At 52.2% G+C, this 25,063-nt stretch overlaps 12 protein-coding genes across 12 annotated transcripts; 6 read left to right on the forward strand and 6 right to left on the reverse strand.

Moving 5' to 3' along the window:
* Positions 1 to 154: 154 nt before the first annotated feature.
* PODANS_4_1745 (uncharacterized protein) lies at positions 155 to 670 on the forward strand (the record flags this gene model as incomplete). Its single annotated transcript, XM_001903758.1, has 1 exon — positions 155 to 670. The coding sequence occupies one exon, from the start codon at positions 155 to 157 to the stop codon at positions 668 to 670; it is 516 nt and encodes a 171-aa protein (XP_001903793.1).
* A 450-nt stretch (positions 671 to 1,120) lies between these two features.
* On the forward strand, positions 1,121 to 1,690 carry PODANS_4_1747 (uncharacterized protein; the record flags this gene model as incomplete). Its single annotated transcript, XM_001903759.1, has 1 exon — positions 1,121 to 1,690. The coding sequence occupies one exon, from the start codon at positions 1,121 to 1,123 to the stop codon at positions 1,688 to 1,690; it is 570 nt and encodes a 189-aa protein (XP_001903794.1).
* Positions 1,691 to 2,933: 1,243 nt separating this feature from the next.
* Positions 2,934 to 3,488, reverse strand: PODANS_4_1750 (uncharacterized protein; the record flags this gene model as incomplete). The annotated part of the gene is made up of 1 exon (XM_001903760.1): positions 2,934 to 3,488. One exon carries the CDS (start codon positions 3,486 to 3,488, stop codon positions 2,934 to 2,936), a length of 555 nt encoding a protein of 184 aa, XP_001903795.1.
* A 1,610-nt stretch (positions 3,489 to 5,098) lies between these two features.
* PODANS_4_1760 (uncharacterized protein) lies at positions 5,099 to 7,430 on the forward strand (the record flags this gene model as incomplete). Its single annotated transcript, XM_001903761.1, has 2 exons — positions 5,099 to 6,049; positions 6,099 to 7,430. 2 exons carry the CDS (start codon positions 5,099 to 5,101, stop codon positions 7,428 to 7,430), a joined length of 2,283 nt encoding a protein of 760 aa, XP_001903796.1.
* Positions 7,431 to 9,026: 1,596 nt separating this feature from the next.
* PODANS_4_1770 (uncharacterized protein) lies at positions 9,027 to 9,539 on the reverse strand (the record flags this gene model as incomplete). Its single annotated transcript, XM_001903762.1, has 1 exon — positions 9,027 to 9,539. One exon carries the CDS (start codon positions 9,537 to 9,539, stop codon positions 9,027 to 9,029), a length of 513 nt encoding a protein of 170 aa, XP_001903797.1.
* A 1,313-nt stretch (positions 9,540 to 10,852) lies between these two features.
* On the reverse strand, positions 10,853 to 11,734 carry PODANS_4_1780 (uncharacterized protein; the record flags this gene model as incomplete). The annotated part of the gene is made up of 1 exon (XM_001903763.1): positions 10,853 to 11,734. One exon carries the CDS (start codon positions 11,732 to 11,734, stop codon positions 10,853 to 10,855), a length of 882 nt encoding a protein of 293 aa, XP_001903798.1.
* Positions 11,735 to 12,523: 789 nt separating this feature from the next.
* On the reverse strand, positions 12,524 to 13,495 carry PODANS_4_1790 (uncharacterized protein; the record flags this gene model as incomplete). Its single annotated transcript, XM_001903764.1, has 1 exon — positions 12,524 to 13,495. The coding sequence occupies one exon, from the start codon at positions 13,493 to 13,495 to the stop codon at positions 12,524 to 12,526; it is 972 nt and encodes a 323-aa protein (XP_001903799.1).
* Positions 13,496 to 13,714: 219 nt separating this feature from the next.
* Positions 13,715 to 15,769, reverse strand: PODANS_4_1800 (uncharacterized protein; the record flags this gene model as incomplete). Its single annotated transcript, XM_001903765.1, has 1 exon — positions 13,715 to 15,769. One exon carries the CDS (start codon positions 15,767 to 15,769, stop codon positions 13,715 to 13,717), a length of 2,055 nt encoding a protein of 684 aa, XP_001903800.1.
* Positions 15,770 to 16,804: 1,035 nt separating this feature from the next.
* Positions 16,805 to 17,938, reverse strand: PODANS_4_1810 (uncharacterized protein; the record flags this gene model as incomplete). The annotated part of the gene is made up of 1 exon (XM_001903766.1): positions 16,805 to 17,938. One exon carries the CDS (start codon positions 17,936 to 17,938, stop codon positions 16,805 to 16,807), a length of 1,134 nt encoding a protein of 377 aa, XP_001903801.1.
* Positions 17,939 to 18,525: 587 nt separating this feature from the next.
* PODANS_4_1820 (uncharacterized protein) lies at positions 18,526 to 20,217 on the forward strand (the record flags this gene model as incomplete). The annotated part of the gene is made up of 2 exons (XM_001903767.1): positions 18,526 to 19,327; positions 19,514 to 20,217. The coding sequence occupies 2 exons, from the start codon at positions 18,526 to 18,528 to the stop codon at positions 20,215 to 20,217; spliced, it is 1,506 nt and encodes a 501-aa protein (XP_001903802.1).
* A 220-nt stretch (positions 20,218 to 20,437) lies between these two features.
* On the forward strand, positions 20,438 to 22,264 carry PODANS_4_1830 (uncharacterized protein; the record flags this gene model as incomplete). The annotated part of the gene is made up of 1 exon (XM_001903768.1): positions 20,438 to 22,264. The coding sequence occupies one exon, from the start codon at positions 20,438 to 20,440 to the stop codon at positions 22,262 to 22,264; it is 1,827 nt and encodes a 608-aa protein (XP_001903803.1).
* A 348-nt stretch (positions 22,265 to 22,612) lies between these two features.
* PODANS_4_1840 (uncharacterized protein) lies at positions 22,613 to 23,765 on the forward strand (the record flags this gene model as incomplete). The annotated part of the gene is made up of 3 exons (XM_001903769.1): positions 22,613 to 22,703; positions 22,762 to 22,828; positions 22,898 to 23,765. 3 exons carry the CDS (start codon positions 22,613 to 22,615, stop codon positions 23,763 to 23,765), a joined length of 1,026 nt encoding a protein of 341 aa, XP_001903804.1.
* Between the last annotated feature and the right edge of the window lie 1,298 nt (positions 23,766 to 25,063).

Consider the following 25,063-nt stretch of genomic DNA (forward strand, 5'->3'; position numbering starts at 1 on the left):
TGCGAGAGACCGTGAAGATCCATCACCAGAGGGGGGTTTGAAGAGATCAAAGTCAGAATCCTTCATCCTCTGAGGGATGCAGAGATCGGCAACGACAGCTTTGCTCCGTGACATGGTCGAGCAATCATAGATCGAAACTGTCCATAAAGAGAGGATGGAAGCCTCTCTCATCAGGTTTCTTCTCATTATCCTCAGACCCTCACAGTCGTCAGCAACACCAACCAGTCAAAACCAACTTTCAATACTTCAGTCGCCAGACAAACTATCAAGTCAGCCAACCTTACACCTCCAATACCTTTTGACACTGCTAACCTCCAGCTCAGCCGTCAAAATGATGTTCAACCCCACCACCATCTTCACCGCCATCCTCGGCGCCACATTCCTCGTCGCTCCGGCCATCGCCGCGCCGGCGGAGGAGGTCGCTGCCCCTCTCGCAAAGAGAGTCTGGCTCAGCAACATCGACGTCCAGGCTGCCTGCAAGGAGCAGTACACCAACGAGTACGTCGCCATTGACAACGGCAACGGGTGCGGTGCCTGGCAGTGCGTGATCAACAACAACCGATACAGCGTCAACATGGACAGCTACTGCGTCCGCCACCATGGTGGTGAGGCCTATGCCAGCTGCGGCGGTGGCACCAAGTGGGACTGGCAGTGCCATGACCGCTCTTGAGTGGTCGAGATCAGGGGTTTGAGGGGATGGGTAGAGATGACTGAGGAGGTGGGGGGAGGGGGGGGGGTTCTGGTTCATTTCTCAAGTCTTTCACTTGTGTAGGAAGTTGGCCACTTCTTAGTTTTTTTTTGGAGGATCTTCTAGCTCGCTCTTTACGTACACGAATCAATTGTTTGTCAACACTAACTTGTGCTGTCTCTTGACTGATACTGTAGTGTGAGAACACTCTCAGGATGAGGAATTGTGGATAGCACTTCCTTAATACCGATGTTCAACCCAACACAGGGGCATCACCATCAATTTTCGACGCGTCTCGTCAGCGGCCTTCTTTTGGCGTGAGACTTGTCCTTTTTTCATACTCACCGCTTCGCACGGCGATTTAACTCTCCAAACTTCCTTATTGACCCGAAACTTCATCGAACACCTGTGTACAGATCCGGCAAAGTCACAATGCCCCTCAAAAGAAACGCTGCCAGCACCGCAAAAGCGGCCCCTGCCGCCAAAAAGTCGCGTCCCTCTAACGAAGCCGAACCTGCAGCAGCAGTTGCAACGGTAGAAACCTCCGAGGCACAGCAACCCGCTGCCGCTACCACCACCAAGCCTGCACCTAAGAAGAAGGCCGTCCCAAGCCGATGGAACATCACGTCCGTCTCGGCCAATATCGCCGCTCAATACCAGACCTTCCTCACGGATGGAAAGCAAGACCCCTTTGTCTTTGCGCTCATGTGCGATCCTCCATTCCCTAGCGGCGACAGCGATGATGAGGAGGAAGATGAAGAAGAGACCAGCAATAACAGCAAGAATAAAGATCATGGGGACAGACCGAAGTGCGATGATGGGAAGAAGTGCTACTGCATGCAGCTGTACGATGACCATCCTGAGCATCCTTATGTCTTTACCAGAGCAGCCAAGTCGATGTTTGTGGACTTGTCCTCCCACTGTGAGGTCAGAGATCCGGACAATTTTGAGATGTATACCTTTAATGATCATTCGGCGTATGGCGCGTTGGAGATCCTCTAGAATCTCATTCTGGATTTTGAGGAAGCCCGGTAGTTGGCAGGAGAAGTGGGCTGTGTGTGAGGCTCTGGGGTGCTTTTTGAAGAATGATTCTTATGGCACGCTTGCTAGTCGGTACGTTGACCGCATTGCCAATGTTCAAGGCGATGAGAGCTAACAATGATGCTAGAATCGACGATAGTGAGGGATGCCTATGCCACTTGGGCGTCTCATGGGCCGTATGTTCTTATCCATGCTGGCTCAATTTGAGCGAGACGGTCTTCTCGCCAATGACGGCCCGGTGAAGAACCTGGGCGTCATCATGGCCGTGTGGATGTCTATCCCCTCTGATATGCGTGGTTACAGTCTCTTGGCCGAGTCAAGGCCCGAGCCCCTTGGACCTGTCAAGCCGCGGGGTGAAGAAGTGGCGGCCTCACTCCTTTGACCAACAAATACTGGCCTATGCCAGAAAGTACAACATTGCCCTGAAGGGACTTCCCAATCTGGGCGAACTTGTGCAAGAGATTGAAGAAGAAGGAGAGGGCGAATTGCCTGAGCTTGTGCACAGCACATCAAAGTCCGATGTCTTCCACTATGAGAGGGAGTTGACCAGATACAAGGAGAGATATGGAAGCATTCCTCATTTTATGAGCATCCACGGCCGTAAGCAGAAGACGGAGCCGAAGACGAATATGGGTGGTGATAATTTTGATATCACGTCTTGGACTTCGGCTGAGAGGAAGGTGGCTCACTTTGACAAGGTATAATAGGACTGTCGAATTTTCTACATATCGGTATCCCACCGACTGCATATTATGCTGCCGATGCCGGATTTCTCCGATAAACACATTTCATCAAAAATACGCATGCACATTCGCTGCGGATCACGCAGCTGCCTCCTCAGGTGAGCACAATACACCCCAACCTGCTGCTGCTTTGACCGGCCCATGCCCTATGCCCTGGGACCACGCAAACAAGATCCATCCTGTTATCACCATCTGTGGAACCAAAAGGACATCTTACCCACAAGGTAGGCTTGGTGGAATGTATCTTTAACAGGATAAAGGTTCAATTAAAGAAGTGTAAAAGAAGAAGAAAACTGAATACAAAAGACAGAAAACTAGGCATGCAAGCCAATACAAGCCATCTCTAGCTCTTCCCATCTACCCATCTAGCTCCAAAAGACAGAGGAAACCATGCAACATGTAAATGCAAACGCTCTACCCAAAAGTGCAAAAGACAACCATCACCCCCCATCACCCCCCATCTAAAAGCCCCCCAACGGGTTAGGGTTAGGAATCCTCCACCCCCCCTGAATGCCCCCCTGCACACCGCTAGGCCCCTCCATCTCAGCAGCCAACTCCTTATGCGCCCTCAGCGAAAACTCCTGGCGGTCAAAATTCTGGTTGATAACCCCAGTCATACCCGACTGACAGTGAGCGTTGTTGTTTTGAGCGCAGTAGAACCAGATCGGGCGGGTGTCCTTGACCTCAATCTGGAACACCTCGTCGCTCTGTCCCTCGCGGACGGGGAAGAAGCCGCTGAAGAAGGAGTTGGCGTCTTTGGGCTGGCAGGGCGTGTCAAAGGAGGACTCGACGACGGAGTGGTTCAGGGGGTTGAAGTGGAATTCGACTATGGAGCCGACTTCGGCGACTACGTTGTCGGGGTCAAAGATTAGACGGCCGCTGCGGCCGGCGATGACGGTGTGAGTTGTGCGGGGCGCGGCGGAGGTTTTTGTGGGGTTGTAGGTATTGTCTGTGGGAGCGGCGGAGACAAGGCCGAGAGTGGTGGTGAGGGTGATGAAGAGAGTTGAGGAGTGCATTTTATTGGATAGAGTGAAGACTAATGTTGTCTGGAGAGGAAGAGTGGAAGTGTTCGAGTCAGATGTGTTGATGGTTGGATGGTTGGTGAAGCTGATGAAGGTGATGATGATGATGATGATGAGAAAAAGGCATCAGTGAAGGCGGATTGTCCATGGTGTTATATACGCGAGATATCAAATCCATTACGGCTTTTCGTCGCCAACAATTTCGTGGCTATGGATAACTTGGTGATGGATTAGGAGATGGCATTGCGCGGAGGTGAGAGCATCCGGCGGCCGCAGTGGGCACTTCTCACCGTGTGTTGTTTTTGGCATCGCACCTGTGTTCACCGCAGGCCATGTGCAAGGCTTCGGCCGGCAGTGCAGCATTCCTCTTTCATTTTTACCAGTCGCCATAGGGCTGCAGCCGGAACCAGAGTATCGGGATTTGGACGATCCGGGGTAAGCAGCCACAAAGTTGCAGAACTGTGGTTCGTCCGATGTCTTGTCAGAAATAGAAGCAGGCATCGGTTGAGGCTGTGCAAACTTCTTTGTTGGCCATGGGTAAATGTGGGAAGATGACAGGACCAACACCTCACTCATGCTGACCAGATCTGGATAGCTATATTTAAGAAATTAGATATCAATCCTCTCACTTCCTCTTGAAGCTGAATGGTTTATTTCCTGATCGTGGTTGGACTTTTTGACATCGCAGTTGGCTGAAGACAGCAGGGCATGAAGTTGATAGACCCGCCGCGAAGATGCTTGATAGCCCGAGCGGCCGGCAAAAACGCATCCAACGAGTGTACCTTGAGCGATGACAACGGATCGTGGCGTGTTTTACGACAAGAAGAGTACCTGGCATGAGCCTCCTGTTTACTAGCACTGGGAGAAAGACGTGTAAGGGCGGCAGTCAGCCATGTCAGGTTGGATATCATAGGTACCTACCTAACACCTACCGTGTGAGCAGAGTTGTTGAGACATATATCGACTTTTGGATGGTCACAGGATAGTCTCTGCAGTTCGGTTCCGTTTATACTGAGAGGTTGATATTCGGACTCCTCAGAAGCTGTGTTTGATGGGCATGAAAATTGTGTTTATGCTGAAGCAGAAAACACGGGAGGCCAACCAGTCAAAGGAAAGGGGGGCTATTCGTGGAGTTGTTAACGGCTGGTTCCGATAACTGAGGAGCATGCATTCCAGGTCACCGCCGTTTGATGACGGCGATTGCGCCCTCGAAGATAACTCGAAACACATGTCACTGATTAACTGGAGAGAAGAAGAATCGAGAACGGATGAGCCAATGACAGTGCGCCAACCGCCGCAACAGGGCGCTAACGGAAAGTCGCTTGATCGGAGTTTTATTGCCCCGGGTCCGGAATTAGCCGGTGCCTGGACAAACGTCATACGGTCATGCGTCAACTTGCGCCGCCTCTGTATCAAAACATCATCATTTTAAACTCTGAATCATCAAAAAAAAAACATCGTCTTCCTGCGCCATTTTGGTGCTTTCTCATTTATCTGGTCTGTCATTGTTGTTTTGTTGGCGCCCCTATTTTATTCAGGTGGTTTGATCGAAGCCTCCATCTACAGTGACTCGCGAGGCGTGCATGTCTCGCGACTCCACCAACATGGTGTCGGAGAAGACGGCTTTCGTGGAGCCCAGCACTCCCCAGGAGCTCCCTACTACTCACCACAACCAAAATCACAAACAGTTCAATTGCCGTCGCCGGTTCCTACGCGGTTTCCTTTTCGCCTCTCTTGGTTTGACGATCTTGCACGTCTGCTCGAGGACCACACCGGCTGTCATCACGAATCCGGTGGAGCCCGCCAAGAGCGACGTCTGCTTGACGCCGGCATGCATCCACGCCTCTTCCGAGATCTTGTACAATTTGTCCCCAAACTTCAAAGAGCTTGACCCATGTACCGACTTTGAGGAGCTCGTCTGTGGGGGCTGGAGAGAGCGTCATGATCTCCGACCCGACCAGGGCGATGCCTTCACTGGCACCATCATGTCCGAAAACTCACAGCTCCTCCTCCGTCACATCCTCGAGGCCCCATATCCCAAGTCCTCCAAACACTCCTACTTCTCCCCAATGCAGCTTGACTCGACCAGCCTTTCTGCTGATGAGGAAAACTTCAACAAACTGACCGATGCCTACAAGGCCTGTTTGGATGAACCCACCATCAAGGAGCTTGGCATTGCTCCCCTCGCCAAGATTGTCGAACAGGTCAAGCAGTCGTTCCCTGTTTCCGACAGCTCATCAGGCAACGCCCTCAGCGAAACTATCCTCCTCTTGTCCAGGTATGGAGTTGCTGGGCTCGTTTCTTCTGGCACGGGGGCTGACGATGCCGATCCGGATGTTGTTGCTGTCTCTGTCGCGCCACCCTGGAGGATCGGCCTTCCATCCAAGGAGCGTTACGACGATGATGCTCTGGTGAAGAAGTACCAGGGCGTCGTTGTTGATGTACTCTCCCAGCTCGGTCCCAAAGAGAACAAGGACGTACTCGCTGCCGTTGTCGATTTTGAGAAGAAGCTTGCTGCCGCTTCGCCATCGACCGAGGAGCGGCAGGACGTTACTGTAAGTGCCCTGCTGCTCCCAGCCCATTCACCATGCTGACTGTTGCTAGAAATACTACAATCCAATGTCGCTGAAGGACGCATCGGAACTGGCGCCAAAGATCGACCTCGATCACATCATCTCCACCCTCGCTTCCAAGAAAAAGGTTGAGCGTTTGATTGTGGCATCACCCAAGTATCTTAAGGAGCTACAGAAGATCCTCGACGAAACCGACCCCGCCATTGTGCAAAACTATTTTGTGTGGAAGGTTGTCCAGGCTTTCTACTCGTATGTGGACTCTCCTGTAGTGAAGCCGTACAAGGGTTTCGTCAATGAGCTCGCAGGAAAGGACCCCAACTCTGCCCCTGAGCGCTGGCGCACCTGTGTCAACCACGTCGACGACGGACTTGGTTGGATCTTGTCTCGCTTCTTCGTCGAGAAGGCCTTCTCGGCGGAAGCCAAGAAGTTTGGTGACCTGATTGTCTCCGACATCAAGGACGAGTTTGTCAAGAAGCTCAAGGCTACCGAGTGGATGGACGACGACACGACCAAGAAAGCCATTGAGAAGGTCCACAATATTGTGCAAAAGATCGGCTACCCAACCAAGAGCCCCGACATCATGGATCCCGATAACCTGGCCTCTTACTACAAAACTGTCAATATCAGCTCCGAGACTTTCTTCTCCAATGCTCTTTCGGTCATTGCCTTTGCCGTCGCCGATGAGTGGTCAACACTGGGCAAGCCCGTGGATCGGGATCAATGGGGCATGACGGTCCCCACGGTCAACGCCTACTACAACCCCCCTGGAAACGAGATTGTGTTCCCCGCTGGTATCATGCAGTTTCCAGTCTTTGACGTTGATGTTCCCGCATACATCTCGTACGGTGCCTTTGGCTCCGTCGCAGGACACGAACTTTCACACGCGTTTGACTCGACCGGCCGCCACTATGATCAGAACGGTAACTACACTGACTGGTGGTCTGACGGGACTGTCAAGGCATTTGAAGAACGTACCAAATGTTTCATCGAGCAGTACGGCAACTTCAGCATTCCCGGTCCTGACGACAAACCTCTTCACGTCAACGGCCGACTCACACTGGGCGAGAACATTGCCGATGCTGGCGGCCTCTCGGCATCTTTCCAGGCCTGGAAGCGCCGCTCCGCCCAAAAGCCCAACGCTCACCTCCCTGGCCTGGAGCATTTCACACAAAGCCAGCTTTTCTTTGTCAGTTACTCCAACTGGTGGTGCGGCAAGTCGCGTCGTGACACTGCCATTAATCGCATATATACCGATCCCCATGCGCCAAAGTGGGCGAGGATCCTGGGGACCATGGCAAACAGCCGGGAGTTCAGGGAGAGCTTCCAGTGCAAGAGCAAGAAGCCCACTTGTGAGCTTTGGTAAAGGAGCAAGTGCACGATAGTTCCAATCATAGTTTGTATGTATTAGTGTCACCGTTGAACATCGCACTATCGTAAACACGGCGTATAAAATCGTGCTGTATCATTTCTGTTTGGTCCCCTGCGTGACCGCCATGGCAGCAAACAGCAGAGTTCAGTCCGTCGAGAACGAGATGGGCAAGCGGGTAGTTGGGTAGACACCAGCTGTAATTCGTCAAAAGATTGACCTTCCAGCGGACACAACCCAAGGTCTATTGGACACTCTCAACACCTTCAGCAAAGTGTTGATTAGTGCCAGGTCAAATCCTATGATAGAAGATAATCAGCAAACCAGATATGTAGATTCATCTTCACACACCCAACTTGGAATGATGAAAGTCATACCAGGTAGACCCATGACTGCTACACAAACATGAAGCGGCTCCTCCCTTTGACTAGTACGCGATTGGTATCCAATTTCACCAACTATTTGGCCAGTCAGTGTGTGCATCGTCTGTGTCACCATTCGTGGCTCATCACCACAGCTTTCAGGAGTAGAGAGTCTGCTTACTTGGAACAACTAGCTCGGGAGCTCCCAGGACCGGCGCTAGGAGCAACGGATCTGAAAGGAGCTGATCACCTGTTTGGAGGCTAAACATTCAACATATCGTTAGCTGTGTTGCCTCCCTCATTCTGCGATGACAATGTGTAGCATGAATGTGCACACACACTTTTATGGCACTTCGTCTCTGTAATTTGGCTCCACCACTTAGATCGGCCACACCAAGATTGGATTTCGTTCATGCACGCGAAAAACTTCTTTCAAGAGCCATTCTCGGTAGACGTGGAATCGTTGAAGGCCGAGTTCGTGTTCCTCGGGTGTTACGTTTTTCGCTTTGTCCCTAGGCGTGTGTGCACGGTCAGTTCCTGTGTGTCCTAGGACTTTTGAACATTGAGTTATACCACAAATGTATCCCTCCAGGAGGCGGCATAAACGGTGTCTTGTGGAATCTTGATTGGTATTCGCTGAAGAATATCTCGATTTCTTCCCAGAAGGTGTAAACATAGGTAGCTGTTGAAACCTGCCGAGGGTTGTCAGTGCTGCTCCATCGTTGTTTGATATGGCTCAAGGATGTTAGAAACACCTCTCCATTCAGATAATCACTTAGTGGTAGGCTGTTTGCTTGAGGCGGTGGTGAATTGTACCAGGAATCTCCGTTCGAGATGGGATGAGCTTTTGTATCCACGACATTTTCCATATCTTTTATGAACCTCTGAAAGAGAGTTTCCTGACTCTTTGCTGTTTCTGGCAGAAAGTCGGGAAGGTAGAGGATGGAGTCGGGTAACTCTCCGCCGTGGGATTTGTACCATGCCCTTGCGAAGCCCTCAAATGCAGGGAGGTCCCCTCCGAAGAAACAAGGTGTATCTGTCTGTCTTTACGGAATTTAGGTGGCGTTAGTTCGAAACCGAAGTAGATCTGTGCATGTATTTGAGCCACGACCTACGGCACACCAGACCACATGCCTTGACACGAAAGAGCTCCGTGAGAAGGACGAAGGGAAAATACGCCATTGGCTAGAGCTGAAAGATGGCCGCTTGCTGTTGCTGAAAAATGACGGTATCACCTGGTCATCACTAGCCTAACGTCGAACTGCGTGGTTGAAGCAGGGAAGACAAGGTAGGCACTTATTAGCGCCTTACAGTCTGTTCCCACTGCAATATCCAGCCACTCGTATGCTGCTATGGCCGCCGCCTGTCCACTGTTTCCTCCTGATGGGGATTGGTAACCATGTCCACGAGGGTTGAACGGTGCCGCAAAATCGACACAGTGGGGCGGGTGCTGCAGTAGAACCATTGAACACATCTTCGAAAGACCGACATTCTCGGCGCCTTGATCTATAAGCTTCTGAATAGCTGGTGCTGTCTCCGTGGCTGGTTTGCTAAGGGCTAAATATTCACGGCTTCCCAGTGATGTGGTGAGCCCCTTGACATTGAACATGTCCTTGACTGTTATTCTGACTCCGGCTAACGGCTTCCTTGATGGTTCGAGGCGTTGAACACGAGAGGAAACTGTAACAAAAGGCCCGTATCGACTGCTTTTGCCAACGGAGCTCGTTATGAGGCTGTCCACCATACCATGTCTAGCTAGCCAGCATCGACACATAGGAAGCCATTATCAAACACTTACTCTCCCGCCGTTGTGGCATTCTGGCGCAAAGGTAGTGAGAATGCAGCCGCAGTGTCGCTGTGGACTCTCATTGCCGGACTGATTGTCTGACCGTCCAAGACATACGGGCCAACAGTTCGGATATTTTCCGTTCCAATGAATTCCACCCAGGGCAAGACTGAGGTCCACCTCCCTACCAGATTTTGTATCTCGCCGATGGTAGCAGGGTCGCTTTTCTCAGTAGACACCAACACTCCGGAGGGGGAACTCAGGGGTCATGACATCATGTAGGGCGGTGGCCAAGGTTAGTCACTGCCCGCGAAATAGAGGCCAAAAGGCAGAGAAATTGGTTGACAAATTGATATTACAGTTGATTGTTGTTGTTAGGTGTAAAAAGTAAACAGTAAGCCAAATCCAGCCTTTAAGGGCGATAAGGTGTGGTTCTGGTGAAACGCAGACCCTTTGTAGGTGCCCCACACATCATCCTCAGCGATCGCACGCTCTATGAAGCATTTCAAGAGTGGCAGCACCGGTGTTGATATCGGGATCACGGGTGTCACAAACACCAGCCACTGGCCGTGGTGTGAAACACGGAAGTCCTGCGTTTAGCCGACAGTTGATCAGAAATGATTTTCGCTCCAGTGATCACCGGGTCTTTGGGTTTGCTCACCGAACTTTCCTTGTAGGTTACATATCACCGTTCCCCAAGCTGGAATTTCAGTGTGGCATGACACGAAATCTCGGAGGCCATTTCTCAAAAGACCCATGTCGGGTGAAATGAAGAGTGTGTGAGTCGTGGTGAACCCGTTGAGACACGGGCAATGTGTGGGGGGGGGACTGGGTCAAGAGGGGAATGTCACAGATGAGGCCTTTCCCTGATCGTCCAACCGAGGACAACATTAGGTAATGCATATGCAGGTAATATGCATCCATTCTGCTGTTATGTCCCCCCACCACCCCCAAGGCCGTGGCGCAGTGCGGGCAGGTATCAGCTTCCAATGCTCAGATAATGCTAAGACACCAAGGATACCAAGCTCAGAATATAGACTGGTCATGCTTGGATTATGGACTGGCAATGCCTGGATTGTAGACTGGTTATGCTCAGATAGAAGATATGATCGACATGAGATGCTCAGATAACTCTTAAACGGCCCTTAGTTCCCATAAATAGGGACTGTCTCCCCCTTGTGGAACCCATATGGCGCTGTGAGGTCCCTGTTGTTCTTGGGCGGCCAATGGGCACTGGCAAAATCCATCCCACTTATAACCATGGGGTTTACTTACCTCTTCCCGGTGATTTCACCTTGTCCCAACCAAGAAGCTGTGGACACAGAGAGCAGAAATGCCAACTCAAATATCATCGCAAAATCGGTCATGAAATAAACAACAATGTTGAGAACGGCACGCAAGAGATGGTCTTTCTCCCGCATTTTGAACGCAAACGTGATGTCCAAGAGATAGTATCGAAGGGTGTCTCGCAGCCATCGGAGCAGCTGTCTTGTGTAGAGCCAGTTCGGAGATATACCGGCAGCGATTATGACCCCCGGCGAGTTTTGGAACGCAATCCTCCAACCTTTGTGCAGCAACCAAGTGGTTAAGGCATTGTCGTCTCGAGTCGTGATAGGAAAGCGTCCGAGCCACAACTCGTGTAGAAATGCATCACGGAATCCTCGGTCTTTGTAGATGCAGGTCCAGTAAGCAGAAAGCCGGCCGGAAAGGTTTAGAACCTGGCCTTTGTTGAAGAATGCCAAAGCTGAGTGCAGGACATTTCTCCTCGCGAGGTTCAAAGCACCAAATGTTTCCCACTGGGTCAAGGTGTTCCCATTTCGAGGCTTTACCGCTTGTAGTCCCGTGACGCCACCGACTCTGGGGTCACGGAACGGCGCGAGGATGTTGTCAAGCGTGGAGACACCCCACAGTGACCGGTCATCCACAACAACGAAAAATGCGGTCGTGACCTTGGAGATGGCTTCGTAACACTGTCTTCGATACGAAGCGGTTTCGACAGCCATTACTATGATTCGAGAGTCTCCGATTTCCTCCACCAATCCCTCGATGTATGTACGGCGGGCTTCTAATGTCGTGATGATTATTGACTTCGGCTCTGTTCTCAGCCATCCCTGTATGACTTGGCGAAAGTGAGGTTCCGTTCCTAGGGTCATCGCAACAATTGTACCATCTGATCTGCTGTTCTGGGATCTTGCTACATCGGGATGCCGAACTGGAGCTAATCGCCTATAGCCCCAAAGCTCAGAAATAGCTAGAATCAGGCGAGTGTATCTTAGCAACCTGGATTCCAGTTTGACATTAGTAAAATCAACTATCTGGACATGTGGTCATCACCGTTTTCAAGGAGGACATACAGTACGATGCGGTACCAGAGGGTAAACATTGGTATGGATCTGAAAGGTAACGGTGGCTGGGATAAAAGATAGAAAATATTGGGATAGGGGACAGAGAATGCTGGGATAGAGGATAGAGAATGCTGGGATAGAGGATAGAGAATGCTGGGATAGAGGATAGAGAATGCTTGGATAGAGGACGGGAAATGTTGGGATGAAAGACCGAGGATGGATGCTAGAACTGATGATGTAAGATGCTTAGGTTTAAAATGGATATGCTGGGTTCAAAGAATGAGATTATTGGAGTGAAGGCTGCCTGAGACTTGGCGGTAAAACAGTGCCCAGGTGCGTCGAGAAGGTGGATAGGGCAACCTGAATGTTTGAACCAGCAGAAAGGGAATATGAAGCTGTTGATCTCGGTGGGAAAATGCGGGGAATCAGTAGCGGCTCTGTGCGGTAGGGTAGGTACCAGAGGCACTCCTGCGCCAAGTACAGGATTAACGCAAATAGGGGTAAGCGAGTTGAATGGACCTCGATAACGTTATATTTGCACTGTAATAATATCCCTTTATCATCAGTTGGTCAATATCTCACCCCCCTTTGTACATGTTACTGCTCTGTGGTTGCACGTGTTCCCCCCTTGAGCGTCACATCAAACTCTTCCGGCTTTCTTCCCAGAATTTCTTCCAAGTCCCCCGTCACTGGCGCTGTAGCACCTTGTCTGATAGCCTCCCAAGCAGTAGCCCAAGTCCTGGCATCCTCCTCATTTTTGAAGTAGCCCTTTACTTGTGGAAGCCGAACCCACTCATGCACAGGTATCTCCCTTATCTTCAAGTCCTTCCCAGCAACCTCCCCAAGCAGCTTCACCGTGTCCTCCAAACTCCACTCCTTGTTGCCTGTCAGCAATACAACCTGGTTCACATACTGGAAGCTTTCCGGCGCGGATGAATATTGTGCAATGAGCTTCGCAGACGCCTCTCCAAGCTCATCCCTCTTCACCCACGCCACCCCCTTCCCCTTCCCATCATGCGGGACAAGAATCTCATTCCCAACAAGCGTGGCATCAGGGAAGTGCGGATCGAAGAAGCTGGTGTAAATGGGTGTCGACTCGGAATAGATCCCCTCCCTGATCACCGTGTAGGTGAAACCAGGTGCTGTCTCCGCCAAATGTCTCAAGTGCCCCTCGGTGGCAAGGTGAGCCTGCATCACCTCAGCCACTGACCTGGTAGAGTCTCTTTCTCCAGCAAAAGCCAGAGAGCTGTAAAAGACATGCTGGACACCAGCGCGGCGGGCTGCGTCGATGGCTGGGAGCTGGACTTTGATGCGGTAGTCTTTGACGTGGCTTGGGTAGGAGATTAGAAACAGGACATCGATGCCGGTGAAGACCTTTTCAAGGTCGGAGGGCGCTGTTTCGTAGGATGCCTCTCGCGTTCGGACACCGGCTTGGGTGTAGTTCCTGGGGACTTTATGGGGGTGGCGGCTGATGAGGATGACATTGTCCTTGGGGACCAGAGCCAGGAGGTGGTGGTAGGTGGAGGTGCCTAGACCCCCTGATGCTGGGAAGATGCCGATGGTTTTCATTGTGAGTGGTTTTGCCTGCCACTCTAGTGAACGCGGGAGGTGTTGAAGGGATCATTGTTGTGGGAGAGGCGAGGTGATATTTATGATGATGTCACGGATCTGATTTCCAATCAGGGCCCACATTTGTTTGCTAATTGCTTGTGGTCAACATCACCAATCAGACCTGACATTTGTCATGATCAGGACCAGGCTTGCCATTGAATGAACAGGAAGCAACAGTCACCGAATCTCGTACAAACCAGCTGGCGGCCCGCCCCTTCCATGTCTGACACTCTCCGTCACGAGCCCACGCATGATATTGTCATCGCACACATAGCAATCACCCAAAAACACATGGTGAGTCGGCCCACGACGCAACACGTACGGCATCCTGCCTCGAAACAGCACGACAACCTCGTCCCCCTCCTGCATCACCGGCGGCCCGATACCCAAATGTCCTTCCCTCGTCAGGAATGCCCGTCGACCATAGCAATACACCCCAACAGCATTCCGAAACGTGACCCTCGCCTTCTCGCTCTCGGCCGACAGCACCTCATCTCCCTCTCCAGCAAGCCCAGATAAGAATGCTCCTACAGCAGCGTCACTTATCCCAGTAGCTATCTGCCTGTTCATCTCGCTCGCCGAGGCTGAGAAGTGAAACCCATCCATCGAATTGGACATTACATGCCCGACCACTGCGCCCATCGGATGTACCGAAAGCGCGTTGCAAAATGCTACGTCGAGAGGCTCACCAGTGATATACCTCGATCCATTAGCCCCCGGGAATGGCATGTTGGGCAGAAGCTCCGTCCAAGCGCGTTGGACGGCTTCGGTCTTGGAATGTCCATCTGACCCAAAGTTCATGACATTGCTGACGCGGTGGACGACGCCGACATGGAAGCCGTCCATGATCAGGGTGCCCGGGATCGGCGAGGAGAAGGCGCGTTGGATACGGGACTGGAAGAAGTCTCCGAGAGGTGGGGTGCAGATACCGGCGGTGAAGTCACCTCCGCGGAATACAGTGACGGACTTGGACTCGAACCATTTCGGCACCCAGGAGGGATAGGGGTCATCTGGGGTTGGAGTCGTGCGGTGTTGGACATAACTGAGAACGTCCAGGAACATGGGCATCTTGCTGATCAAGAATTTCGCTAGGCCGGTATAAACCTCCGGAACAGGGCGAGTGTAGTCCGGCTTCAGAGCCGCCGGGATACCCCAACCTAGATCGGGGTTGCGCTCGTTGACAAAGTTCTGGACGCCCGTGATGGCGGTTGTCAAACCTCTCAGCCACCGGTCCGACCGTTGAGTGATGTGAGTTCTCGTCGTAATGGGCTGCAGGCCTTCGTCGCAGATGCCCAAAACCGAATAGATCTTATCCCGCAAGTCAGTAGCCTTGAACGCACGCATCTGCTCAAGCAAGTCCAGCAACGGCCCCAAGCTACCCGGAATCTCAGTCAGACGAACGTGACCGCTGTGGGCCCCTGACTGCCGCGTAAATATGAGGTACCACACGTCCAACGAGGTGTTCGTCTCGATTTTGCCCCCAGGCCTGTTCCCAAAGACAAACAGCAACGTCGAAACCAAGTCGAAGAAGGACATCTCCAGCTCTTCCGACTTGACCACCGCCACGTTGGCCACGGCGATTTCCTGCACTACCCACGTGCGGTGGAAGTACTCCCGGTCAAATAGCTTTTGGAGATTGAGCAGTGCGCCCTCTGGCAGACCACCTAGAGCATTACCCACGACGTCACGCACGACACCATCCTCCATTGCGGCGGCATCTTTCCTCAAGTCAGCCACTAGCCGACTGACATCACTCAGGACCTTCCCTGCCTCAAACGCAACCTCTGTCGCTTCTGATTCTTGCTTTAGCCCGATCCAGGCGATGACTCTTTGGCAGTATTTGTAAACCAACCGCATGTACTGCACCTGACGGGATCTCTCCTCTAGACTGGACTGGTCAATACATAGTGCGTCTATCCACAGTCGTCGCGGGGGCTGGCCTGGTGATGGTCGGAGGAAGTGGAGTGCCGCCGCGAGGTTGGGTTTGATGGGGAGGGGAAGGTCATCGAGCCAGATGTAAGTTTCCGGGTCGGCGGTGCCCCATGTGTAGGAGAGGGCTTCGTAGGGCTGGGTGGATTCGAGGTTGGTGATTGCGAGGGTGCCGTGGAAGGGTTCTGAGTCGTCCGGGGAGGGGGAAGGAGGGGATGTGGAGGGGAAGAGAGTCAGGATGCGGGTGAAGGGAGGGGTTCGGCTGGTTTTGGAGACAGGTGGCAGAGGTTGGTATTTGTACATGGTGAGCAGGTTGGCGATACTTTATAGCTGAGTAGATATGTCTGAGCCAAGAGAAATCACGCATCTATGGGAGGTGGAGGTGCCTTGCTTCAGGATCGCAGTGAAACCAAGTTACAGGGTTCTAGACCTGCAAGATAATACGGCCCAATGATAGCCCGACTGCGTTGAGCTTACCCGATACCGCCTAGCGACTCTGAACTTTCGCTTGCTAGGATATCTATATGCTTTATAATACTTTATAACACTAGCTATACACAACTTCGCCGCTAAATCGAAAGGGAAACATCTGAAGATACTTAATGTGGTACAAGGACTATTCACATCACAGGGGATTGCGAGGCTGTTCGTTTGTTGATGGGTGTTTGAGCGAGACGGTTCAGTTTGAGCCTCCTGACTTGGATAGGCAAAGCACGTATTAAAGCTTGCTTGGGGAAATGAATTAATAACCTGTACCAGAGGGGGGAGGGTGCGCAACTATTTACCAGGTAGCGTGGTATTGATTGAGTGGGTACTTGACTCTTGAAAAGTGTACGTAACAAGATGGCTTTAGGAGACAAATGACTGATGTTCGCTTGCACATATATCATCTTCTGGATCGGACTTTGAGCATACCTTATACATACCATCCGAGCTTATAAAGGGACACCACACCTAATCATCTAAGCGTCTAAACGACTCTGTCTAAGCTTATGTATATTGTTATCCCAGCTTCTGATAGAAACTACACCGACATACATAAACATGCCAATGACTATATCCAAGCTTATATGTTTGCTATCCCAGTTTATAAGAAATACTATACCTTTATAACCCCAGCTTTTCCAAGACACTACTGACTTTATTTTCCATCAGAGATCCCCCCGTCAGTCGATTTTGGAGGGTAAAGAACATCGAACAAGGCAGGTAGGGACAGAGTAGTTAGGTACATGTAGCTCATCAAAACCGAGCCACTTTGAGGCTGGCCGTCATTAGACCCATATGTACAACTTTATTCATTCATTCATTCATCATCATACAAAGCGCTATGTGAAGACGTCAAAGACCCAACTCCTCCTTCCTCGACTTGCCCCCTTGTACATCAAGATATGGAGCCTCGCCCAGGGAACAAACACGGTCGCCCGCTCTCGGGTCGTTGTAGTCATATGTCGCACAATGCCATGTGCTCCTGTTGTCCCAGATGGCGACGTCATTCTTACTCCATCTGAATCGTACTTGGGCATCGTGGTTCTGTGTTACCATGTTGAAGAGGTATTTAAGGAGGATGTCCGACTCGTCTTTTGTGACGCCGTTGATGCGCTTGGTGAAGCCCTTGTTGACGTAGACCGAGTTCCACCCAGTAACGGCTATTACCATGAATGTCAGTTTTACGCGCAATGATGTACACAAACAAAGATGTGGAAACTCACGATTCGTCCTTATAACAGGATGCACAGCAGCCAACTCAGCCCCCTTGTTCAACGGCGACCCTCTCTCGCACTCCCTCAGCGGATTCCCCAAATTCCTCGCCTCATCCAAAAAGAACTTGGCGTCATGTGTGGCGGTCAGCTTCTTGAGCATCTCCCTCATCGGCTCTGACAGACGATCATAGACCTCGTATCCGCTCGCCCAGAGGGTATCACCGCCAGTGACGGGAAGGGTGTGGATCTTGAGCATGGCGTAGTCACTGGGCACAGGCTCAAAGGTGATATCGCTGTGCCATGCGTTGGAGGCATACCTACTGACGTCGGAGAGCTGGTGAGTGAGACCGCCGCCCTTCTTTTGCTTCTCGGAGGAGATGACGCTGATTTGGTCGCCTAGCTCGGAGCCCTCTTCTGTCAGGGGGTGCACGTGAAGGCCAGAGGTGGAGGGGCAGCCGGCGAGGGTGGTGAGGCGGAGCATGAAGTCTTTGAGCTCGTTTGGGGTGACATCTTGGTTGCGGAGGAAGACGACGCCGCGGGAGGAGATTGTGTATGCGAGGTCGCGGAAGAGTTGATCGTCGGCTTTGAGAAGGTCGCGGATTTGGAGGGTGGGAAATTCGCGGCCGATGGCGGGGGTTGGGTCGTCGTGCGAGTATTGTTGGAGGGATCCAGAGTCGGAGAGCGGTTTGGTGAGTTGTGGTCGGGCTATGTCATGGCCACCAAAGATGGTGGCGTCGGTCTGAGACGACGTTGATGTGATAGCGGACGGCATGGCGAACGAAGTGGTAGTTCAAAGCACAGAAAAAGGCACAATCACATGTAGATGGGATGGAAGCAAGCGAAATGATTGGGAATGTAAATATTGACAGGCTCGGGTCTCTTATTAATATGCAATGCACAAGCAGCATTGGGAACCATTCGGCCTCAGATACTCGTTCAGGATGTCGTTAACCACCAAGGTTCGACGCTTGGACGAATTACTTGGCGGCGGAGAAAATGTCGGAGAATTGTGAATGGCGTCAACCGGCGCTAAGTAGGCGAATGTCGAAGCGACCTCCCCATCTCGGCCGGCCCCGCACCCGGCATAATCGGTGTGGTGATACTACCTCTTGCCAACATCATGACGCCATCGCCGTAGCTGCACACCGAGAGGCCTTACCGACTTCAATTCTCCGCTCGTTTCTCCGCACGCGTTGCTTGTGATAGCCTCAGCATGTAACGCGATGGCTGGGGTCAGCATCTCTAAATAGTGACCTCCATCCGCATGTTGTCGGTCGCGATGGTTCATCTCTTGACCGCCCGTTCCTCATCTCATTCCATTCGACCCGAGTCGTCTGCCTGACAACAGGTCTCTCCAACATGGGCAAAATCGACGACATCGAGAACCACACCAAGGGTTCGCCACCAGCGACCCTCGACCGCGGTGACAGCCACGACGGCAAGGCATCACTCAAGGGCTCCGAACCTCATGTCGGTCGCTCTGAGCTGAGCGATGTCATCCCTCCTGATGATGGCTACGAGGGAAAGCACCGGTGGGATCCATTGGCGACATGGACCCCTGAGGAGGAGAAGGCCGTGGTGCGCAAGACCGACATCTGGTTGCTCTCCTGGCTCTGTGTCATGTTCTTCGGTCTTCAACTTGACCGTGGTAACTTGGCAAACGCTTTGGCTGATAAGTTCCTGGACGACCTCAACCTTTCTCGAGACGACCTCAACAACGGTAACACGATCCAGTTGGTTGCATTCTTGAGCGCCGAGTTCCCTGTTCAGTTCCTGACCAAGCGTTATGGGTTTCGTTATGTCCTTCCGGCCATGATGTTTGCGTGGGGAACTGTCTCCTGGGGTCAGGCATGGATTCACGACCGGGCAAGCTTTTATGTTACCCGTGCACTTATTGGTGCTTGCGAGGGTGGTTTCATTCCGGGTGCTATTCTCTACGCGACCTACTTTTACACCTCCTCCGAACTGTCGACTCGTCTGGCGGTGTTTTGGTCGACTTTGAACGTTGCACGCGTCATCTCGGCTTTGTTGGCGGCTGGTATTCTCAAGATGCGTGGTATTGGTGGCCACCCGGGGTGGTTTTGGCTGTTTTTGCTTGAGGGTCTTCTTACTGTTCTTCTGGCTTTCATCGTAAGTTCTGCCCATCTTTTAAAAACCCTCTGTCAGTATTCTAATCGATGTTACTAGTCTTTCATCTACCTTCCCGCGGCTCCCACCAAGACCACGGGCGTTCTCTTCCGCGAGCCTTGGTACACTGAGCGCCAGGAGGTGATCATGGTCAACCGTATCCTCCGTGACGATCCCGCCAAGGGCTTGACTCTGCTCAACGAGCCGGCCACCTGGCAAGACGTCAAGGCTACCTGGACAGATAAGTCTCTCTGGGGACTCTTCTTCATCGGCCTCATCGCCTACATTCCCGCAACCCCAGTCCAGGGCTACCTCACCCTGACCCTTCGCGACCTCGGCTTCACCGACAGCTTCGAGATCAACATGCTCACCATCCCGTCGGCCGTCCTCCAGATCATCACCATGCTGATCCTCGCCCGGTCGAGCAAGTACTTCAACGAGCGGACCTTCCACTGCTTCGTGGGCGAGTTCTGGGTCATGCCGCTGCTCATCGCCTTGATCACGCTGCCTGACGGAGGTCGTGAGTGGGGGCGGTATTCACTGATCACGCTCATCAGCGGGTACCCTTACTTCCATCCTATTGTCACTTCTTGGATCTCGGAGAACACTTTTGATGTCAAGAAGCGGGCTATTGCGGCGGCGACGTACAATGTTATTGTGCAAGTTGGTAGTCTGATTGGCAGTCAGATTTATCGCGACTACCAGAAGCCGTATTATAAGATTGGTAATACCACGCTCGTGTCTATCAGTGCGTTGGCTTTGATCACATTTGTTGTTCAGAGATTCGTCTTGGTTGGACTCAATAAGAAGAAGGAGAAGGAGTGGGAGAAGATGTCGAGGGAGGAGCAGTTGGCTTATCAGAATGATGTGACGGCCAGAGAGTTGGATGGGAATAAGCGGTTAGATTTCCGGTTTGTATACTAGAGGGACACCAGTACCAGCACTGGAGATGTCTTGAATGATAATTTTAGGGTTACAAGTTGACACCAGACATTGTTGACCTACCTGGTACTACAAGTTGTGGATTCCGGTATCCTGAAGCTTTAGAATGTTTACACTCTCGCCTTCTGGAAGCTGAGAAGTTTCTATACCTGAACATGTGTGTTTACATTTTGCTCACAAGTGAGGTTAATGTCACCCTGCCATGCACCTCGGCAATGTGCCATTTGGAGATAGCTGTTGCTTCCCATTGGCGCCATTGCGCCATTGTGGGGTTAGATTCTCCAACGTCCAACACCAAGATACTTCAATGTCATGTTCCCACGCCACTTGGCTGCAGAGCTACGGCAATATGTCTCCTGGTGGCACGTCACGACCCTCGAAGCAGAGGAAGATTGGTTCTCGATCTTGCGATGCTTGCAAGATCCGGAAGGTCAAATGTACAGAGACAGCCCCCTGCCAACGATGTCTCACCGCCGGCCTCGACTGCACCTTCAACAAGACCCAGTCGACGAGAGGACCCCGGAATCTGAGGACAAAGACCTTACAGCAGATCCAAAATGCCACACGAGCTCAGCAACCAGCCTCAGCACCTTCACATATCCCAGAGCCAAGTTCTTCGTCGAGCACCGCGGACCCTTCCAACATTTCGGTCGAATCACTCGTCGTTCGACTGTGCATCTATCGACTTCGCCTCTTTCCAGTCTGGCCGATCGTGGCTGTGGAACAGGTCATTGCAGCCCTACACCGCGATTCCCATGATGTCGGAACCTACACCTTGGCAGTGGCCATTGGTGCTGCAACCATGGCCCAGTTGAAACTGTCCCGGTTGAAAGACCCAAACATCATGGACAGCCTGTCCGCTAGCGCTCTCCACGAGGAGTGCCAAAGGAAACGGCGGACCCTCAACGCTGCCTCTGCCAGTCTGAACAGACTTCAGACCTCGTTCTTTTTGCACATCTACCACGAGAACCAGATTCCAGGCGGTGCCGAGTCTTTGTTGCACTTGCGCGAGGCCATCACGGTGGCACAAATCATGGGATTACACCGGCCCTCCTCATACCTAGGACTACCCCCATCCGAGGACCGCCTTCGACGCCGCATTTTGTGGCTGCTGTTTGTTACAGAGAGAGGAGTGGCCATGCTACACAGACTTCCAGTAGCATTGACTTCAGCCGAGAAGTTCCCGCCACTGGACACCATCAACGAACCCGACGACGGACCACACGTGTTGCCGGCATTCAAGAAACTGGTCAACCTGTTTTGGATCTTTGACCAGTCCAGAGCCTTTGACATTCTTCAAGATGCGGCAGACGACACGGACAGCTCCTCATCACCCAACCACGAAGCCCTCCGAGCCCTGCAACAGCGCTTACAAGAAGCACGACTCGAAACTGAAAAGGATGCAAACGACATCCAGAAAGCGGACATTTCCATCACAAGACAATGGATGCAAATCCTCATCTGGCGCGCCACTCAAGGCCACGCATACTGGTCCTCCGACGACACCTCGGCAAGCCTTGCTGGCCCCATTCAGATAGCCCAGCAGCTACTAGACGACATATCAAAGCTCCCCAAAACGGCCCTGGAAGCCCACGGCCCAGGGATAGAATTCAAAGTTTACGAGATTGCAAGTGCCGTGGCAGACTCCCTCAACTACTACACAACCCCCCGACCAAGCGACATCGTCTTCCGACAGCCAGGTGACATTCTTCTCAGATTACAAAGATTCCTAGCCACCTGCCGCGGCGGAAACATCAACCTGCTAGGCCTCCTAGCCGCGCGCATCGCCCAAGGCCAAATGTCCCTATCCATCCCACGGCAGTCGTTCGACCCAGCCCCGCCCTCGGTTGTTGTCGAAGAGATAGCCACCGACGCCGACAGCGACGAACCACTACCCTCATCCCCATGGCTCTCCCTCGTTGCCGCGGCTGAACTCGAGCAGGAGCAGTCCTTGTCGTCTTATGCTCAACAGGTCGGCCTGCTCGATAATCACGACTGGCTTCTTGCTCCAGAAAGCCCCAACATCTAGCTGCGAGCACGTCATTGATACGGGGGATGAGGTGAATGAAGTCCAAAGCGGAGCAGGTCCGGGGCCGGGATCGGCCTGTGGGGTTACCTTGCTCTACCGAGGCGGGGTTCGTTGTCCCTTCAGCTGTTACAAGTCTTGGCTAGACTCGATCTGGGACTTTCTCCGAGATATTCTCCGCTTGGGGTTTGGGGGTAAGAACGGACGGCAAACCTGGGGTTTTTGTGGTCACGTCAACGCTGTCAGGGAATTACTTTCTTTTGTTTGTTTTTTTCTTCTTTTTTTTTTTTTGGAGAGACGAAGCGAAACGACACAGTCAAGATGGCTTGGGAAGAACCACGGAAGACGGGCATGGTGTATCGCCGTTTGGGCAACTCTGGATTACACGTCTCTGCGCTTGGGTTGGGAGGATGGCTCACGTTTGGGGGGCAGGTTGAGAATGGTATGTTTTGTTCAGGTTGGGATTTAGAGTAAGAAGGAAGAGCTGACGGATAAACTAGAGGGCACTGTTGCTTGCTTGAAGCAGGCGTATGATTTGGGTATCAACTTTTTTGACACTGCGGAAAGGTAAGAACCGCACACAAGAACGTCTCTGTGCTCTCAGCCCACGAAAATTGACCGAAACTGTCTCAACAGCTACGCCGGAGGCCAATCCGAAGTCGTCATGGGCCAAGCCATCAAGCAGCTCGGCTGGAAGCGCAACGACATCGTCATCAGCACCAAACTCAACTGGGGCGGCCACAACGGCGAGGTCCTCGTCAACAACCACGGCCTGAGCCGCAAGCACATCGTCGAAGGCCTCCGTGCCTCCCTCCAACGCCTCGACCTCGAATACGTCGACATTGTCTACGCCCATCGCCCGGACCGTCTCACTCCCATGGAGGAGGTCGTTCGTGCTTTCAACCACGTCATCGAGATCAAGGGGTGGGCGATGTACTGGGGGACCAGCGAGTGGAGTGCTGACGAGATCGCCGAAGCATGCGGCATCGCCAAGCAGCTCGGACTTATCGCGCCGATTGTTGAACAGCCATTCTACAACCTCCTGCACAGAAAGAAGGTCGAGGGCGAGTTCCAGAGGCTGTACAGCAGATTCGGTCTTGGATTGACGACGTTCAGTCCCTTGAAGTTTGGTCTGCTCAGTGGAAAGTACAACGATTCGCCTGATACGCCTCCGCCGGGGAGCCGTTTTGCGAAGGGCGACGACAAGTTTGTCAATTACATGAGAGACAATTACGGGAACAGGAGCTGGCAGGATGATATCGAAAAGGTGAAAAAGCTCAAGGTTATCGCCGACAAGGTCGGCATTCCCCAGTCAGAGTTGGCTCTGGCGTGGGTGTTGAAGAATCCCAATGTTTCGTCTGTTATCACTGGCGCGTCAAGGCCGGAGCAGATTGTTGAGAATGTCAAGGCGTTGAAGAGTATGGCTTTGTTGACGCCAGATATTATGAAGGAGATTGATGAGGTGGTTGGGAGTGTTGAGTTGGATCCAGCGAGACAGGACTAAGAGATGAATTTGTGAATGATGACAAGAGATGAACAACCCCTATTTTGCCCCTGTCGCGACATTGGGCTGATCTCAGACTCGGATTCTGAACCCGGAACTTTTACGGTGCCCCTTCTTCTGGTTTAGCTCAGCCACATGGCTTGCATTGGGAGCCAATAGGCACCGGAAGCGCAGCGAGGCTTATCTCATCCCAGATTTCAGCTTCGACCAGGCATTTGATGTCAGCAAATAGGTCGAGTCTTGGCAGCTGAGCGAAAGGTGGGAGGATTCGATGCTCATGCCTGACAGATTGGGAGTTTGATAAAGTATCAAGTGCCCTTCTGCTGGCCAAAGGATATTTCCCCTATCCAGTCTTTCTCTTACATACCTATTGTCTTACTGGAAAAACACGCACGGTCCATGAGCGTAAAGACATCCATCACCCTTCCACGATCAGTCGTAAACCAAACCACTGCCTATCGAAGAAGACACTTTCAACGCTCCCAAACAACTCAAAATGGCCCAACCCTCCCTCTCAGCCAGCTTCAAAGTCCCGCCAACCCACCAAAGCACCAAACACACCCTCGACCCATTCGTAGTGTCACTCGCCGGTATACCATCAGAAATGTTGGACGGAGGGTTCTATGCCGAGGCAAAAATTCTCGACAATGACAACAAAAGTTGGGGGTATGAGATTGTTCAGCATGTCCGAGATTCAGGGGCAGTTACCGCGAACGAGGGGGAGACTGTTCACTTTGTGTTTCGGGGCTTGAAGGCTCCAGCAAGGGAAGGAAGGCATGAAGTGCGGGTTGGCGTGTTTTACAATTTGGCTGTGGGGTCTGCTGTGGAGGTGAGGAGGGAGGTTGTTTTTGGTGGTCGGTGCGAAGAAAGTGGGAGTGAGGCTGTTGCGGAGAAGAGTTGGGAGGGGAGATTGGTGTTGGAAGTGTGAGGTGATAGAGCCTATCCTACTGGATCTAGATGAAGACGTGAAATATATAACTGAAAAGGAAAATAAGTAGGTCCGCCTGAGGACTGGACATACATATACAAAATCAAAAGCTGTCTTATATTGGAATCATCATGTCTCTCCCCATAGCATCGAAAACAACACCGTTTTGGCTGTCACCCATTCATGAACCTTTCACAGCCAAGGGTCCCCCAATCGCACCATCCACACCCGTCCCTTTTACATCACCCTCTTCCCCCCCCCCCTTGTCCCACTCCCCAAGCGGCAGAGCCCGAAGGGGAAACGCCCGACAAGAAACAAAAGGGCAAGGCCACCAAGGAAAGAACAAAGACCCCACCGCCCCCCCGAGGGC

The sequence above is a fragment of the Podospora anserina genome, chromosome 4 (genome assembly GCF_000226545.1).
Source record: "Podospora anserina S mat+ genomic DNA chromosome 4, supercontig 1".
Classification (NCBI taxonomy): domain Eukaryota; kingdom Fungi; phylum Ascomycota; class Sordariomycetes; order Sordariales; family Podosporaceae; genus Podospora; species Podospora anserina.